At 35.4% G+C, this 20305-nt stretch overlaps 1 protein-coding gene across 1 annotated transcript; it reads right to left on the bottom strand.

Moving 5' to 3' along the window:
* Window positions 1-16702: 16702 nt before the first annotated feature.
* On the bottom strand, window positions 16703-20025 carry six3a (SIX homeobox 3a). Its single transcript, XM_082154900.1, is given in 3 exon segments — window positions 16703-17639; window positions 17642-17769; window positions 19230-20025. Coding segments are annotated over 3 exon segments (864 nt in total). The 5' UTR covers window positions 19922-20025; the 3' UTR covers window positions 16703-17595.
* Window positions 20026-20305: the final 280 nt, after the last annotated feature.

The raw sequence follows: 20305 nt of genomic DNA, 5'->3' as shown, positions 1-20305 counted from the left end.
AATTGTGATCTTGATTCAATCTTATAATTAGACTTTTGGAAGTTATAGTTTTTTGACGTTAACAGTTTATGCGATGATGGTAAACAAATATAAAGACAACGTATATGACCACTGCACTGATAGTAGGCCTATAGCTTACTAGCTTTCAAACTTTGAAGTATATATTGGCCTATATCCATTATGCTTAGTTTGTTATGCCCAATTTTTGACAGACCACAAATACAAACGCAGCCTGAATGATTTTTTTTATACTTTTTCAATGTTCAGAAACTTCAGTGTGTTTCTTTAGCTTATCTGATTTTCAGATATTATTTCATTGTAGGCTACTCCATAGTATCCATATTACAAATACATAAATACTCCAATGCCGCATATTTACACAGAATGTTCCTTCTTTTAATAATAATTTTATTCCTACACTGTAAAAAAAATAAAAAAAATCTAAAGATAGATCAGATAGATAGATTATATACTTTCTTGCTTTTATTATTATTATTAATATTATTTAGTCAGTGAAAGATTTAGTGGGTCATTCAGTTGCAGTTTGTGAAAGTGAAACAGTCATTCAATTGAATGTGAATCTAAATTATCTTAAAGTTTAATGACTTTTATCGACGTACTTTCACAACATCAAAATGTTTTGCAAAAACTTGGATTCAGGAAACTTCTTTTTTATTAACAATGCCATAACACGAACTGCTCAACATTTAGTAGATGTAATATCAATCAATATTAACACTCTAACCAGTTCTTCTGAGGTCGACAAGTACGCAATAGGTAATATAACCAAACAGTTATAGACAAATCTGTTGACACTCATCCAAAACTGAGTTGATGTGATATTTCATAGGCTATCGCTTTGCTGCATTCTTTATTTCCCACAGGGTTAGGGTGTAATTCGCTTTGGACAAAAGGATCTAAATGCATACATGTTAAAGTTAGTCTTTTACTCTCATAAATCTACATGTTTACAGTTTTTGATCTGGTATTAATTAATACCTTAGTGTCCACGGGATCACAAGTTTTAAACTCTGTTCACTTGCAAAGTAGGCTATTTCTTTCTTTCAAACAAGATGGTAGCAATTATTTTGAGCAGCCCCATGAACCTAGGAGACATCAAGTTTGTTGCATTATAGCATTCTCAAAAAACAAGGTTTGTATCCCCAGAGAATAGCTAAATTAGCCTACAATAGGCTAATATTGTCCATGTCCTTTTTAGAATGCTACATATAGGCTACAGTATGTTGTATGCATGCTTTGGGAGAGGCGGACAGGTCGTAAAAAATTCGGGCATAAGATGTAAAGCAAAGCTCTCTCAGTAGTGAGGCTAATACGCTATAAATGCAATCTTATACGCTGAGTTAATGCTGGAAAGCTTGTTTATGAGGAGATGGCGTTTAACAGTCTTGCAATTTTGGGTTAGTTGCATTCCATCACCAGTCTCCTTCACTACCTCTCTCAGTGCTGTTATCTCTTTCTTTCTTTCTTTCTTTCTTTCTTTCTTTCTTTCTTTCTTTCTTTCTTTCTTTCTTTCTTTCTTTTTTTGGGAATGTTTGCTCCTAAAAGCGGCAGTTTTTAACTTTGACTTTCCACAGAGCTGCATTTTTTATTTTAGCTTGTTCTGTCAAAATAGTTCGGTCTCATGGAAAACTAAAATAAGATAGCCTATAGATGAATAAAGAAGAAAATGTTACACTGAACATGCACAATAAATAATGCAATTGGTCACATAGCCTACTATACCTGGCTTTAATGTTGCAAGACTGAAAAACGACTTTCCTTGGTCGTTTTTAACCTTTAAAACTATTTTATTTTAGAAAGCTTAAAAACGTGTTTTTTTTCTAATCTCATTTTATTAATTCTACAAATTACACTGTTTAGAATTGACTCAAGACAATTTACCAATTAGCCTAGAATTCTGTAGATTTCACTACACCGAATTTATTTATATTATCAGTTAATATAATTCGGCCCACGTTTTTTATTTTGGCCTTCAGGTGCAATACCAGAGCTGGGTTATTCTTTATGTTGTTCTACGGGATTTATACTTTTTTTATAGGCTAGCATTAATCCAGATTCATCTCGCTATAGCATTGCAAATAGGCTATGATGTTTGTAATAACGTCCTTAAAAAAAAAAAATAAAAAAAAACATAATAAAAAATAAAAAAATCACCTTGGTGTAATCGTTACTTAATGGAACTTTATGCATAGTGATTAAACTACTTATGTCAGATTGCTAATTTAAATAAAAGCGAATGAGCTTATTGTTTGATGTTTACAGTCTGACTAAGAGTTAACACATTATTAATTCCATATGCAATCCTAGAATATTAATCGGAAATACATAGGCTTAACTTTCTTTGCGTTATGTATCCCTTAATAAAATGTTCGAGAGAAGGAGTTCCTCTAATGGCAAAGTACTTTTTATATTTTTTATTATATATATTTTTTATATAGGCTATACTCTATACAGGACAGGTATAGGTTTCTTCAATGACTCATTCCTGGTTGACAAGGTTTCTTCAATGACAAATCAGGTCGCAACCAGGGCGTCGTGTCAGTTGCCTTGTGCACGCAGAGCAGAGACATTTTCACAAATAAGACATGGGACACTGTTACTTTTATCCATGAGGAATGTGTTCGTTAAGTAGCCTTCTTTTAAAACTTAGGAAGCTGAGCACAATTTTAACCAAACTCTTGCATAACTCATTATAGCCTACTCCACATGACGCATAAATGTAGTAGCTAAAAGGTGAACTGAGCTTCTAACGCAGAAATTGCACGCATTCATTCCCCAGCCCTGGTCGCTGGTAAGTTTGCCGCAAGAACTGAAGTGAAGGTTTCAAGCCCAGGTTGTTCAGGAATCAATGTAGGCTATGCTAAAAGACACAAGGTGGCCTTGCGACGCGTTTGGAAAGATGTAGGCCTATGTGTGTAATACCCCCATATTTTGGGGGGACAAAAGTACCCAGAATTTAGGTAGGCTAAATCTGACAAAACCTCCTTTTGGGGACGTCATCATTTGTAAAAACGATACACAAAATAAATAAAGTAAACAAATTTGTAAAACTGCAGAACGTTTTCTGTTATGGTGAGTATAAGGATGATGTTATAGTCTATATAACCAGGTTACTTATAAATAGCCTAAGGTATTATAAACTAGCTAAAGTTCTAAATATAAAAGTAATAGAGTTTTTACAGTAGCCATAGTTAGTCTAGCTACTGTATAAAATCTATTACTTTTATATTTAGCTAGCTATAAAAAAAAACTTAGAGGTCTATGTCTCCATTTAGATGTAGTAAACGCGCGCGCGTGTGTGGTCCGGCTAGGCTAGTATTCCCTATAGGCCTACGTTGTGGGGACTAACCCAGAATAATAAAACCTGAAATTTTGGATGTTATGGTTTTTTTGTGTGTTCTGGTTGGTTGGCTTGCTACAACCTAAACAACATCGAAAATAATAGCGACTGTGTGAGAGCATGAATGAAACTCTTCAATTGCACACAACTCTTAGTGTAGTGTAGTGGACTCAATAGTCATTGACGCCATCTAGTGAACGAAAGAGTAGTTGTAGAGAGGCTGCTTGACTGAAACATAGGCTAATTGTTTTAGGCTTAGGTTACAGCAAAACGAGTAATTGCTAATAAAAACGAAAAGACTGTTGAGAATATGTGAGAATTTCCCATGTGAGAGTATAATGACACATACAACAGAAGAGTGGATATATAAGTAAAATATATATAAAAAGGATTCTTCTACAACCACAAAGTGCCAAGCAAACATTGTGAGGGAAAGGGGAATATAAGATGGTAATTTCCATTCACTCGAATAAGTGTTGGGCATCTAGAGAGGGACTGACTGACCAACACAAGCCTTGTCTGAATATGAGCAGTCTAAAACCTTTGGGGAGTGTGAGTGTGTGGAGACACAAGAGAGTGTGTTTGAGCTAATTTCACATTATAAGAAGACTTATAATATCAGGCTATTGAAATATGGCTGCTCAACAAAAAGTGATTGTCAACCTGCCCTCGTTGGAGATTATGACCTGGAACACACTGAATAATTATGATTTTCAAACATAAATATTACAAATTATTATAATTACAAAGGACAACAAATATTTTGATTAGATACAGATATTAGATATAAATTTAAGACATTTACTTAAACCTACAAGAGAAAATGGACACATATTAACCTTTCATTACCAGCATCTTGACACTTTGATGAGATAATAGTAGAGACTTGTCATAAGGATCCCTTGGCCTAGTTATAGCTTCTTTCCTCTATAGCGTAAGGAGCTTTTTGCCACAAATACATGTCATTATCCTCCCTGCACTTCAGTTGATGGAAAGGGAAAAGTATTTATTCTTTCATGTCAAAAGTACATTTTATATACAGACTTTTTTTCAAAGCAGATTTACCCAGAGAAATGCCATATGCCACATATTTTATACTGTACATGGCACTTTTTTCCAAATTAGTGTCTATTAACAGACACATCGAACTCAGACCAGTTCATTGTTGGCCCTGTCATTGTAAACTAGGCCACCGAATGCAGAAGCATTAACATTTGTAACATTTACTGGATGCACTCTCAATTTGACTTGTATTGTTCATCCTTCAAAGGGGTAGTTCACCCCAGAATTAAAATTCTGGGTAACACTTTATTTTACAGTGTCCTTGTTTACATAGGCTAATGCTACTTAGTAATGACAGTAAATTATGCATAATTACATGCAACTAACCAAATCCTAATCCTACCCTAATTCTATAGTAAGTACAAGTAGTTGCTTAATATTACTTAATTATATAATTACACTGTAACAATGACACCTTAAAATAAAGTGTAACCAAATTCTGTCATCATTTAATCACCCTCAAGTTGATCCAAACCTGTATGAAATTCTTTCTTCTGCTGAACACAAAGGTAGGTATTTTGAAGAATATGGGTAACCAAACAGTTGATGGACCCCATTGTATGAAAAAAAAATAAAAAAAAATAATACTATGGAAGTCAATTGGGTCCATCAACTGTTTGATTACTGACATTCTTCACAATAACTTATTTTGTGTTCAGCAGAAAAAAAGAAATTCATACAGGTTTGGAACAACTTGAGGGTTTGTAAATTTTTGGCTGAACTATCCCTTTAATGATTCTCAGGGAGGCCTGGGAGACCCAGGCAGAGGTTTTAACGGGGTGTTGGCGACACCTAGAGATTCAGCGGCAGTACTACAAGGGGTTCACCAATTTATATTTACAGTTTAAATATGCTATATATATAATAAAATGCGATATAAATATAAAAAGCAATAATAAGGTAAAGTATATGACTGATTTGATGACTATTATAATGAACTTTCACAAAGAGTTCTGTTGTTAAAACCTACCCTACTGGTTGTAACAACGAGGTGGGTTTTTAACACTGATAGAAAACGTCATGGATATTATGCTATTTTAAATTTTGTATGATTTTTTTTTTTTTTAATAAATAAATTGTAAGAAATAATAAAAATGTAATTCATAAATAATCATTAATCATGAAAAAAATAACTAATTCATAAATACAATCTGTTAAAATATCTATTTGAACCATTCCCCATGTATTCTATGGGAAGTTTTTTTTTTTTTTTTTTTTTTTTACATTTACCATTTTGACAGAAAAAAAAAACGCACTGGATTCACTATTTTTGAAAAAGATTCTGAAACAGTCAGGTGGTTCTCATGCCAATGGTTCTGACATCATATAACTGTTTTTTCCCCCTGTTTTTTTCTTACATTAATATTGTAGGGTGTATGGGGGAAGATGTCCCCCTGGGAACAATGTACATTTATATTTAAATAGTAACATATTTAGATATACAGTAGATATATGTGCTGAGGAGATGTGTCAGCCAATGTGTCATGGGAAATACAGCGCATATAGAAACATTTGCTAATTTTATTGTCACATACACAATATCACTATGGGTTAAGATGGCTCCCTACCTGGGGCATCTTACCCTAATACATAAATGCATAAAAAGATAATAATATATATGGGCAACTGACTGAGAACCTCCCGAAACAGATTTTGGACAGGTTTGATCTACAACATGGTAGTAATGATCATCTACAACAAAATAGAGAGAGCTTTGGTATAGGCTAAGCAGATATTTACTTACTACAATAATCTTTAGAAATAAAATCCAAAGTTTAAAAAGTTGTAATTTTTTTTTTTTTTGATATACACATAAACTGACCACTAACTTCAACTTTTAGATGGCATTTTATTTTTATATCAACTGTCATGAACTCACTGGATGTCATAGGTCAGGGATGGGCAACTTCAGTCCTGGAGGGAGAATCTGAATCAGAATGAGCTTTATTGTCAAGTGCTTCTACAAGGATTTTGTCTTGGTGACAGAAGCTTCCAGTGAAAAATAAATATATAAAAAATACACAATATACAAATATATATAATATGTACAGGTATGCTTTATACAATGCAAGGGAATGTGAATATGAGGTATGGTATTCTAAATAAATATGTGTATAAATAGTCTTTATTTATTTATTATTTATTTATAATCCTGAAGACCTTGACTGATCAGCTTGTTCAGGTGTGTTTTAGGATTGGAGCTAAAAAAAAGGCAGTGAAGGATATCCGTGCTGCCTTCAAAAATCAATCAGATGAAGGTATCTCAGTAGACAGGAATCAGATGTGACACAATCATAGGATTCAGATGTGCTGTTCTCAGATGCAGCCATTTATCACTTTGGGGAGCGAAGAGCAGGCCATCGTTTGAATGGCTATTCATATTAGCCATTTATAGATATTGAATTAGGACTGACTCAAGTATAAATAAACATATATACATACATAAGAATAAATAAATAATTCTGGCATGTAAGTCCCATTCTAACCCATCTGAGCGTTTAGAATTTTTGAATAAAAATCTTATTCATGAGCATTTACATGTATAATAACATAATAGGCCTATTATATCTACAATATAAACATTTATATATATATATTTACATTTGTTTAAGCTGATCACCAGCATCATCTTTACAGCCTCCCTACTTTGCTTGATGTGGATTTCTTAGCAAATGTGTAAAAAAGAAAAAAAAAGAAATAGGTTTTCATACTAAATATTTGATTTGCACATTTGGCCAGTAGGTGGCCTAGGTGACTACTGAAAGTTACCTGATCTGGTGGCGGCCTTGGCTTAAAGTTATGGCACTGACACACTCTCACACATTTTGTATTTTGCAAAGTTTGCTGCCTCATTTGTTGTGGTGTTGATTTACATTGTTTCTAGATTTGCCCAAAAAGGCACAAAATCACTTTCCCAGACCTTTACCTGGACTCTTCCAAGCTGTAGAATGAGCTGCCTAACTCAAGCCAAGCTGCCAAATCTTTAGCCATTTTCAAGAAACTGCTTAAATATGCATCTATTTCGTCATTAATACTAACACTTACTATTATATATATTTACATAGAAAACTAAATAAAAAATAAACCTGTACTGTACTTTGCTAGACTGTAGTTACAGCACTTGCATATTGTTGCCCTATTCTTGGTTTGATTGCTTCTATTTCTCTCCTCATTTGTAAGTCGCTTGGGATAAACGATTAAATGTGCTAAACGATTAAATGTAGATTCATTTTAAATAAGGGCTTCATTTTTCGAAGAAATTAACTTTATCCGAAAAACTCATATTTCACAGGTTTTTTTGTTTGTTTGTTTGTTTGGCCCTGGCATAAAATTACCAGCTAACATCATTTCACTAATCATTTCATCAGCACGGAAGTGTGAACAAGTCACATAAAATCACTCTATCATTCTGATTGGATTATAAGAGCAGTCTGATTGCTATAAAAAGAGGGAAGAAGTGCATCTCCAAAGAAACACATGCAGCCATCATCACTTTGCATCAAAATGGCCTCACATGCAAGGAAATTGCAGCAAAGAATATTGCGTCTGAAAGTGTCTAAGGGCTGCGAGTGCGGAAATTATTTTCTCCGATGAAAGCACTTTTCCGACTGTTTGGGACATCTGGAAAATTGATTGTCCAAAGAAGAAAAGGTGAATGCCACCATGAGTCCTGTGTCGTGCCAACAGTGAAGCATCCTGAGACCATCCATGTGTGGGGTTTCTTTTCAAGGGAGTGGGCTCTCTAACAATTCTGCCCAAAATCACTGCCAGGAATAAAGATTGGTATCAAAACGTCCTGCAAGAGCAACTTCTCCCAATCATCCAGCAACAATTTGGTGATAATTTGTGCATTTCCAGCATGATGGAGCACCATGTCACAAGGCAATAGTGATAGTGATAGTGACTTGGCTTGGAGATCATTACATTGAAATTTTGGATATGTGGCAACTCAGATCTCAAAGCGAGTGGACATGCAGTCCACAAATTGTGATTAACTCTAAGTACTAATTAGGCAAAAATGGATCTCCATCAGTCAGGATTTTGCCCAGAATCTGAAGGTTATGAAGAAGAAGGGTCAACATTGTAAATATTGACTCTTTGTATATATTGAATGGTAATAAAAGCCTATAAACTTCAAAATGTTTATCATTGTCCAGTACACCATGAAACATGTGGAAAAATATACAAATACTGAAGCACTGCCAATAGCTAATAGAAGTTAGCACTTAGACTATATAGGAAATGAATGTGTTAATATTATATAATATTAATATTAATTATAATATTAATACTACAAAATTAAATGGATATATATCTAAAGAATACTACTGATTGATAAATGTTTTAACTTTATGACTGCCAGTTTTTCTTTCTTCCTGTTTTTTAAAGGGATAGTTCATCCAAAAATGAAAATTCTGTCATCATTTACTCACCCTCAAGTGGTTTGGAATAACTTGAGGGGGATTACATGATGACAGATTTTTCATTTTTGGATGTACTATCCCTTTAAATAACTTTTTATATAGTGTCACTGAACATTGAAAGGCAATGCTGCAAGGGGAGACACTGCTATGTAATCATTTAAAGCCCTGCCGGGAATCCAAGAAATGCTCCTGTAGGTAAGAGTGTGTTTTGCTGTCCATTATTAGAATGGTTCGCCATCTCGGGCACTTACCCTGTATTTAACTTAAAAAGGCTGCGCTCCAGCTAAGCCCATTCGATTTTTACACTCAGTCCTTAGAAAGTCTGAGTATCAGTGATGAAAAATTAACAAGGGAGTCCGGATTCCATTACATTCCGAGCCTTCTAACTCTGTGATCTAGCACAAATGGAAACCCAGTTCAGTGTTCAAATATCATTTGACTTACATGTGATTAATTATTGATGGGTTTACAGTGTGCTTATTCTGCATCATCTCCCGGTGTGGGCATGAAGTGGAGAGAGGCACAACTATAGCTTAACACATTGAACAACTTAACTGCAACAACAACAACAAAAAAGGTGTATTTAGAGATGTATTTTTAGAGCTATACCCTGATTTAACTCCAACTTCATTTCAAATAACTGATTTGAAATTCAAATATTTTTGGGTTATACTTTATTTTAAAGATTTCTTTGTTACAGTGTATTATGGAACATTAGAGTATTATTACACAACGCTGTGGAATACTTGATTCTGATTGGTCAATCGCGCCATCCAGAAAACTGTTGAAAACATATAACAGGCTCATCCGGGTTACTGAAGTCAGCAGCGCTAAACCCTTGCTAGGAACGGTTTTTCTTCGTGGAAGTTGTGCATTTGGTGAGCTAATAAATATATTAAAACTCAGTCAAATCAATATTTTGTGTAAAGTTATTTAATTATGTCATAACCACAATACTGGTGGACTCGCTCTCTCGTTTCATACAAACGCAGCTGCTGCCATTTTGCGACTATTGTTTTGTCCACTGTTGGATTATAATATAACAAACAGGTTCGATTTAAAAAACAGTTTCATCTCAAATCAATATCTCTTGTCCCCATAATTATTTATGTGGCGAAATGCTGTGTAATAAATGACTGTAGGCTACCGTATCCCTTAAATGTCCGTCTATAGTTTGAACTTGCCACTTACGGTAGGCTACTACTGCTTTCTAAGTGAAAGCTTTGCATTTAAATAACTAATAAAATATTTCATGTCTAATTATTTACATATGTGGCAAGTAGCGTGTAATAAGCGGGATCTGTACATCCAGCCGATTGTTATGTAAGGTAGCGCGAGGCGGTTGTTATAGCGAATGATCAGGTCTTGAATCAGCCTGAAGAGGTTGTATTCGCTATAACAACCGCCTCGCACATTATCCCGCTTATTACATGGCTACCCACCAAATAAATCAATAATTTGACACAAAATATTGATTTAAAAAGGAGTTTATTGGTTTAAAAACGATTGTATTGCTTCCGCTAAAGAAAATAGTCCGTTCCGTCTCTACGGTTAGAATCCTGCGTCCATAGCAACGCTCTGTTTTTCATGGCAACGGTGTGTTATACTTCGCAGCGGTCTGTTATCAAGAAATAACACACCGCATTCTACATTGGAATTCAACCAAGCCATGTAATAACGCAAAACAAACACCGACAGGGTGATCAGGACCCTTCTGAAGCAGATGCAACTTTAAGAGTTCTACATATCACATAGCATATGGTTAGGATTAGGGTTTGGTTTTGGGTTAGTTGCATGTAATTATGCATAATATACTGTTATTAAGTACATGTAACGTGTGTAACAAAGAAACTGTAAAATAAAGTTGTCATATTTTGTCGTTTTTCATGTATCTAAGGTGAATGCAGGTAAAGTGGGCCCCTTTTTGTTTTGTTTTCTTTCCTTTTCTTTATTACTTTTGTTAACTTAAGGTCCAGCTATAATATTTCAATTTGAAAACAGTGTCTATAATTTGATATTTGCAAGGTATATCATAAATATGGGATATATATAAATATATAAATAAATAAATAAATAAATAAATAAATATATATATATATATATATATATATATATATATATATATATATATATATATATATATATATAGGCTACACATATATAAATCGCACTCCTTACAAGTTTATTTTCAGGTAAAGTGGTCCAGCTGGTCTGGTAAATTGGGCCATCCCTGATTTATCAAATATTATCCTGTATCTTAATTAAAAACACATAATTTATTAACACATATTATCAAACAAACATATTCAACAACATATTTTACAAATCCCAAATCATATACCTTAGGTTATGAGTAAAATTCATCAGTTCACTCAATGCATGTTAAATTCAAAACAACTGATATGTTGTGTTGACATCAAATTTGATGAAATCTGAATACCAGAATGTGGATGAAATTGAACTCTGCAACATATTAAAAAAGGGACTATAACACATGCAACAACAAATAGGCTAACAAGAATTGAATAAGATGAACATTTATAATGGTAACCATTATTGTAAAACATTTTCTGTCTATGTTTTCTCTAAACACTTTAAATGAACTTAAATTGTGTCCATATTTTAAAGCTTTATATTATGCATCTACATTTTGCTCCTCTCATCCTTTTTTTCACTCCACATATTTAACTTAATGCCTCGTCTTATTTTCTGCTATTTCTTTCCTCATTTGTGTTTGCTAAAAAAGTAGATTATACATTTCAACTATAAAATAGCCAATAAATGTCAATTTATTTCATTCATTTGAGTGTAATTAGTACTGAAGGTTAAAGGTCGCCCACTTCACCTGAATCCCACTGGCCCACTTTATCTAATACATTCAGCCAAAAATGGGCCAGCAATATTTAAACACCTTACAGGAAAAATAACACATGTTAAACATTTTATTCTTTGCATTTTATTCCCTGTTAACTGTAGTAACAAACAAAACAGGAACTCTCACAATAATATTTGTTTACATTTAATAAGCAACCTTATAAGTTAGAAATTAAAATCTTATGTCAGAGGGTTTTCTACCTTTAACCATGAGGGTGTCCTCCTTTGAGCTGTGGCCACACCCACCAATGTCATATTGCATCAACCAAAACTATTTTATAATTTAAAGAAATTAGTGTCCCTTTAATTAAAGACAATTTTTATGATCTGAAAGTGTAAGCCCATTGAGCACAGTACATTCTAACTAAACAGCCCACTTTACCTGATGGCACACTTTACCTGCAATCACATTGTTAGTCGCAATCTTATGTTCGTGTGGACTGGACACCTTCAATGTAGCGTTTTCTATTAATGTGTCGTTTTCTATCACAGCTTGAAGACGCGAGCTACAGAGAACCTTTCGCCACAAGATGGCGTAACACGCATACGAGATCAACAAATATGTGAGACGCGCTTCCATTCAGTCCACTTGAACACAGTTGATATTGGATCTGGTTTGTGACTGCATGCACACCTTTATCGTGTAGACAACTCCATTCTACTGTTTCTGTAATTCAGACAACATTTAACCAAACTATGCAACACTTGGACCAACCGTTTACACGTTTCATAGCAATTATTGAAAATAAGCTCTGTAAGTATATAAATTATTAAATATGTTAAAGTGTTCAACTATATTCTGATAGGGCTAGCCTACGAAATCTACAAAGTTCTGAAAAATAAGCCTTTGAATTGCCTAATTTGAGTCTTGCATCTTACATTCTAGTTCAGCTTTTGCACTAAAGAGAAAGATTTGAATATAGGCCTGTCTATTTTTTATCCTCTGTCTTTAGCATGAATGTGAGTAAAAACGCCAGTTGTAGTTCATCTAAATGATTTGCAACCAAGACACCAGCAGACACTAGCAGCTAACATGACATCTGTTTAAATGCTTTCATGCTAATACACTCCTCTCGAATAGCGTCTTTGTTAGTGCGTCAAAGATTATTTACAGAATGAGTCAATTGCTAAATGGTTTGATGATTGTTGAGCGGAATCGCCGTAGGAGGCGGTTAGGACTATTGGAGACTGTGGGGTCGAGCTCTGGCGCGCAGCGGGGCTCCAGTAGGAGCGCGTTAATTGAGGAGGCAGAGCCGAGGCGGGCCAGTGGAGCACGGGAGCGCGAAGAGCTGGGGCAGGGCACGGTTCTTGGAGCTGAGCGTATTGTTTAGAATAGATGTATAGCCTAAAATATTAGACCAAAATCTCTCTCTTCCTATCCCCTCTTTCTCCCGAAAATATATTTCACAATGTCTCTTGGCCTCAGCTAAATTTACACCCACGTTTTTACTATTCTGTCATTGTTGTTATCGTGGATAGCCAATCTATTTGTCTCTGTTATAGGGCCTATCTGATCGATTTTGTTTTTATGTGCACCTATTTGCAAATTGCCCTGCTTTATCAAATCACAGAAAGCTTTGCCTGTTAGAGCTAAACAAATGTTTTATTATGGTTAAGGTCGCATTATTTATTTATTATTATTATTATTATTATAAGATTATGTTGTTGTTTTAGTGCAATATAGGGCTACTGATGGCAGCAAGCGAAGTGTACTGTATTAAGGGAATAGTTTATGGTAGGCTATTTGAACACATTAAAAATGAATATTTTTCTTAGCCTATTGTATTCAGCTGCAACCATGTGTTGCATGATACCAATTTAAAAACACATGCGTAAAATGAATATAAAAATAAAATAATTATATTCGACGTGCTGATAGTTGAGCTACTTAGTAGTTTGAATGCTCTCATAGCGATATGTTGTCCCCGTCAGTAAGAGACGCATGTCTGCTTGCTTAACACCCACCCACATGTGAGAATGGAGAATGATTCGGGAAATACTCGAGTTTTTAGACTTCTGTAACCTTACAAGTTGTTGTGGTGAAACAAAATGAATATTTCTACTTTTTCAATAGTTCGTAGGATCTCATCCGAATTAACCTTCAAACGGGCTCTTACACTCTGATCTTACTGCTGATCCTGTATCATAGCCTCTTGTGACCTCTAAATTACTCTGTAATAGAATTACAGTTTTTAATCCTGCTTGCCAGAACGCCTCATCACAGGCTGCTGGGTCGAGAACAACACTCGAAGAATTCCTTTAAATGATTTATGAAATTTTGATTTATTAATTTACTTTAGCCTACTGAACGAAAGTCATTAGGCTACTATATAGGGCTAATTCGTTTACTACGTCTATCAAAAAGAATCTGTGTCTGTCTCTGCAAAGCCATGTAGTTTTTCCACGTGAAGTAGCCTAGCTCTTTAGTTATTGCACTTCAGTTTTAGGACCATAGTGGGAAAAGGAAAGACGCGAGCAGCCGACCTAAATAAAATACAAAATAGCATATAGAATTGATCCAAAGGACCCAACAAAATATTGGGTAAAACAGAATAATGAAGTGATGCAACATTACCTTTGAGATGTGAGGAGTTGCTAATGACGAATCATTTAAAATATTTCAGTCGTTCAGGAGCAGATATAGTGATCTGAAGTCAGGATGGAAATGAGGCTACAAGCCAACGTTTTTGTCACATTTTAGCTATGCATGATCTGAAAATGGGCTACTGAATATAGGCCTACTTTTTGGATTGAATTATTACTCCATAATTGGATAACATAAACAATATTTCAGACCAGAAACTATCATTTAATGTGTATACAATTAAAAAAATAATATATTTTTTTTGACATTTATAGGTTCGGTCATTGTCCTTTACACTTCCGCCTAATGCACATCTTGCCACAGTCGCGATAGCCTCACAGTGCGGATTCTAGCTCCACGTACCTTGTCCTGTGCTTATTTGTGAGAAGGGGACTGTTTCGGGAGGGGAAAGGCCCAGTCTTGCCAAGAGTGGTTGCACTGACAGGCTATGCCGAGGCTCCACGCTTTCAATCCGGGTCAGAGGGAACTGACGCTCATTCAGAACTGCATGAATACACACGAATAGAAAAGTTGTGTTCAGTTAGCCGATGAAATCAGAGAAAAAACAGGGCTGTACAATCTTTTCTTATTGCCGTCTGCGGTCCAATTGCATTCATTTGTCTCTGTGCGTCTAAGGTTATGGGAACAGGACAAAAAAATTCTATTCTGCCTTTTTGACACCCTCGCCATAGGGATAATACACACATGCTATAGGCACTGGATGTGTATGAAAATGTTATGTAGCCTATTGTTGCTCCAGTATATATATATATATATATATATATATATATATATATATATATATATATATATATATATATATGCATGTGTGTGTGTGTGTGTGTTTAATTACTAATTTAATGGGTAACTAGAGTTTGAGGGCCCATATCTCTTGGCAACTCTGCGAAAAGCATCGTTTGTAACAAAAGAAATGGGGCGACACGTAGGCTATTCAAGATATTTTACTGTCAAACTATCGATTTTTTCTAGCGATGTCTTTAAGTCAATAAAAGCGATTCTCGTAAATTAATTTCTTCCATCACACTCAAATTATTAGTAAAGTTTTTACCACCTGTTTATCTTATTATCAAATAGCAGTAGTCTATTGTATTGATATTAGTCTACAGTTTAAAAGAAAACTGCTCGTCTCTTAACCAATTTTTCAGTCCTTAACAGGTTTGAGACATATATCGGCCAATAAATTAATGTAGTCTGAGAGGATGATAAAGATCAGTGTAAAGTGAGTGGAGAGCTCCATCGGCCATTGATTGTCCATATCTGTTTTCTGCAGATGAACTTCAGAAGTAAAAAGTAGCCTTGTCTCGATCAACTACCAATGAATACAAATCAAATGCTTCTTTATTTTAGCGCATTTATGTCATCAAGTGTCATTAGGAGATATGAATAGGCTATATCCAAATGGTATCGCTCATATTTAGACTTGAGAGGACTTACAAGACATAGGCATACTACATAATTACGAACGTGAGTGAAATAATAAACACAATGCCTTATTTAGCATTGACGGTTGTGGGAGATAAAAACTACAGCTTTCGTTCAGTCTCTTAAGTTATCTGCCGTAAAACGGACAGACGGGAATCAGAGGAGGAGGGATAGATGATATGGGGCAAAATAGCTGTAAAGAAAATGTTAAATCAGTTTACGGTTAACAAGCGAGTCTTTAGGCTACTTTAAACAGAATTAGTTCATGATACAAATGGCTCCTGTCCTATAAAGTTTGTTTTTGTCTGAATTCGACAAAGTAATGCGTTTTATGAAGTTATTTATCACATTGTGCAGTTTCTTATTGTTTAGTAAAGTTATTCTCTATTTAGAATAACATTTACCTTTAGTATAATATAGTAACGGCAATAAACTGTTTTTGTTTGTTAAATTGCGCTGTAAAAATTCTGGAGCAAACTAACTAAACTTCTAAATGAAGTGCTATGTGTGGTTTTCTCTGTGTTAGCTACTCGCTCAAATGTATTGCTTTTTCCTTGCCTAGCTCAATTTGGAATGAAAAGCCGTTTCGTTGACAATGGGACACTGGTCCAGGGGAGGAGCCCTCCATGATTAGTCAATTTAATGGTGTACACTTAATTTTTGCATTGTGTACATTAGCCACTGTCTTTTAACAAAAAGAAAGACGAATGTTCAACGTGTCACAGTGAATATTTTGTTTTAAAAAAGTTCCTGTACTACAAATTATGTGTATGTTGAAGAATTTGTTTTGCACATTACACAAGTGATAAACTTATTTCATGCTCTCCTTAAACTGGAAAGATAATAGTTTGTTGCTGTAGGCTATAGAAAATGACTTGTGGAAATGACACACATAATGCAGTTTTATAACAAAATGGAATACTGTATTTTCAGTTTAGAAACGTATACATTAACAGAAGCACGCAAGAAAGTAACATTGAATTATAAGCGCTGGACTGGAAACATGAAATAGACTTGGTCAGTCGATGATGATATCCAATATTTTGTCTTTTGCATTAATTTCGACTGATAATTCATGGTCACTTAGAGTTCTTTTCATGGCATAAAACAGAGAAACAAAACGCCTAGAGCACTTACGTTTTGACGAATAGTTTATGTAGGGACACCAAGCCAAGAAAAGTGAACAGGGATAGAAAAGAGAATGGGTATAGCAATATTATTTACAGACTTATTTCTACACATATATTACAGACTGGGAGAATGATCGCATTATTTAAGATATACATAATTCAATATAAAATCTCGAAATAAAAATAAAAATCTGATACAGTCATAACGATTCAGTTCCACATTTGACCAGTACCCCACATAGGCAGTGACAGAAAGTGTAGTAAAAAGGTGCTTACGACTCAAATGATTGTCTGATGAACATAAAGGAAAAGAGGATTGCATCCTGGCTGCTCGTCGTCGCTCGGACTAAAACAGAAAAAAAAGGCGATGGACACCGGTTTCTGGTAATTCCCTCTTCACGGTGGTCCTGGTAGACATAATAAACGTTGGGCATTTCCCCATATAAAAAAAAAAAAAAAAAGGAATTCAAAGAAAAAATATATATTTAGATATATATATATCATGCAAGTGATGGGGTGGGGGAAAGGTGTGGGGTCCATTGAAAGCGCTTGAAAAACACGTGCTTTTATGTTTTTTTTGTTTTGTTTTGTTTTGTTTTTATATAATAGTAATATCAATTGGTCCTTTTTCATCTTCCCCGATAATTAATAGAGTTTATTCAGGTCCATTCTCCTGTATATATTTCTCTGTTTGCGTATCATACGTCGCATTCCGAGTCACTTGATGTTACTGAAAGAATCGACGTGCCCGTGTCGACTCGCTCTGTCATACTGGAGACACTGGTCGTTGGACTCGCTGCAGTCGATGGCGACTCCGCAGAACTGCGTGGAGTGCAGCCGGATTCCGAAAGGGACCGCATGCCATTCTGCCCTATTCCTTGATGCTGGAGCCTATAGCAGAAAAGTGAAAGAATGGAATGCCATTAGAATAGAAAAGTTGTAGGCCATTTTTTCCCACTGAAAAACGCGCCTCAATTTTCATGTAATGCTACAATAGGCCTATTAAACATTTAAAACGATATAGACAAAAAAAAATAGAACTCTAATAACTCTAAACATTTGCTTACATGATCAAGTGGATGCTACAGCTATACAATTACATAGCCCTGTTGCAACAAGGATTAAGTCTACATACCAAAAGCATATTTTTAATCTATCCTCGAGATTTGATTGACTTCTCAGGATATTTTAATCTTGTAATGATACAAATAAGTATTGTTTTCATTTGCATGTTTATATGTTAAAATTAGGTGACGTCAGTTAAAGATTTGATATGTTAGTGTGCTGTATGACAACAAAAAAAGTAATAGTTCTTGCTTCTATTAGCGATGTGTGGTCATCCAGTCAAGTGCAATTTGTAGATTTATCTATTAAATAATATAAATCAGTTACACCAGTCAAAGTGTGGACTTAGTTTCTGCTGCTTTTTTATTCCCAAGACACATATAGCTTACTATTTAGCGTTTAGGAAGAAAAATAATTCGACTAGGCTAAATCATCTATAAATAAAACTCACTCTAAAGAATTTACGCCGTGTGGTGTGTAATTACGAAGTACATTGGGTTGTCAATTTTTAGCCTAATAATTTGCACAGTGTCAAAAATAATAGGCTAAACACTAGACCCTAGAATAATTAATAATGCTTTATTTCTCAATGTTGTGTGTCCGCAGGGTTACAAATATTTGTATTTACAATCTCATGTTATAAAAGGTGTCTGTGTCTAAGAATATTTGATAAACTACTCTCTATAGTATTACTTTGCATTAACAATTACTTTGGGATTTACTTTTCCAATATTGCAACAGAGATGCTATACGTAAATTGTTTTTGTTTTCTCCAATTAGGCTTTATCCATATTTGTATTGTTATCTCTAGCATCTAAAATTTTAATTTATTATCAGTGTATTTTTAAAACAAGATTTAAATATTTGATGTGTTAAAAACGAAAAAAAGACTATTTTCTAACAGTGTAAGCAGAACACAATAGCTTTGATGTAAAGCATATACACATTTGATTATGGAATGTTACTTTAGATATTTCAGTTTTCATCGATGAATCAGAGGGGGAAAATCCATTGCATTTTCACACTTTAATAAACAGGATACATGGCATTTGATCTATTTGCTTTTATACTCTGCTTAAAACTTTCTAAACATCTTGCACATGGCACAACTAAAATGTCGTCTTTCTCGCTCCCTCATTTTTTTGTATGTCTCTAAATCTATTTGATTCTGTTTTTATACACAATGCATTGTGTTCACATATTTCACAAACAGTTAATTTATGAAAATATACTACGAATATTACGAAAGAACATTTCCATTGAAAGGTAAACATGACGTGACTGACCTGTTTTTTGCTGCCGCTGCCCTGTCTCGTTGTCTCCGGTTTTTAAACCAATTTCCGACCTGTGTAGGAGTGAGTCCAGTGGCTTGAGCCAGTTCCCTTTTCTTGCTTGGGTTTGGGTAGGGGTCCTGAAGGTACCACTCCCGCAACAGACTCCGCGTTCGCTCTTTGAAACAATGCGTCTTCTGCTCACCGTCCCAGATGGTTCTAGGCAGGGGAAACTTCTTTCGCACCCTGTACTTATCAACCGGTCCTAGGGGACGCCCGCGTAGTTTCTCGGCCTCCTGATAGTGAGCCTCTAGCCACATCGCTTGTAATTTACCATGCGAGTCCTTGGTAAACTTGTGGTTCTCCAAAATGTGGTAGAGATCGCGAAAATTGCCCGTGTGGAAGGCAACCACAGCCCGGGCACGAAGGATGGATTCATGCTTGTTGATCGCCTCGCAAGCACCCGGCGCCACTGGAAGCGACCATAGGAAGCGACCCAGCCGCTCGATGTCCCCGGTCTCCTCCAGCGTCTCGCAGACGCTCGCCACTTGCTCTGGAGAGAAGTTTAAGGTTGGTAGCTGAAACATTGACAAGTCTTCGGGAGACCTGGAGCTGGGCGCACTGCTCGCCAACAGCAAAGGGCGATCAGCAAAGTTTGGCAGGAAGAAATGAGAGGGATAAAGCTCTAAAGGCGATCTGAAAACCATGGAAATGACCTGGGAGAGAATGAAATTTGCGAAGGAAAAAAAGACCGACGAATTCGGATTGAATGATTCAATAGCTATCGCCTAATGACACCAGCCTCATAATATCTCCCCCTAAATCCACCGTGAGTGTAGCATTGAAATATTTTGTTTCGCTTTTCTATTGGTCTTCTTGGTGTCGTTGTAGCGTTGTCATGGCAGCCCTGCCAATCACTGTCAAGCGTGCCAATCATTAGCCAGTACGTAGAGGCTTTCACCACTTCGGCTGCACGCACGGGGGGTTATCAGGAACTCCAATCTCAACAGCACCCTCCCTTCCCTTGACTCGTGTGAAGTCGAAGCAGAGTCTCGCCTATTTGTTGAATGGAATGAGCAATTAGAGGGTGG

Source organism: Leuciscus leuciscus (assembly GCF_965113295.1).
Source record: "Leuciscus leuciscus genome assembly, chromosome: 22".
Classification (NCBI taxonomy): domain Eukaryota; kingdom Metazoa; phylum Chordata; class Actinopteri; order Cypriniformes; family Leuciscidae; genus Leuciscus; species Leuciscus leuciscus.
The sequence above is the reverse complement of the archived record's forward strand: the minus strand, read 5'-3'. Positions and strand labels throughout refer to the sequence as shown.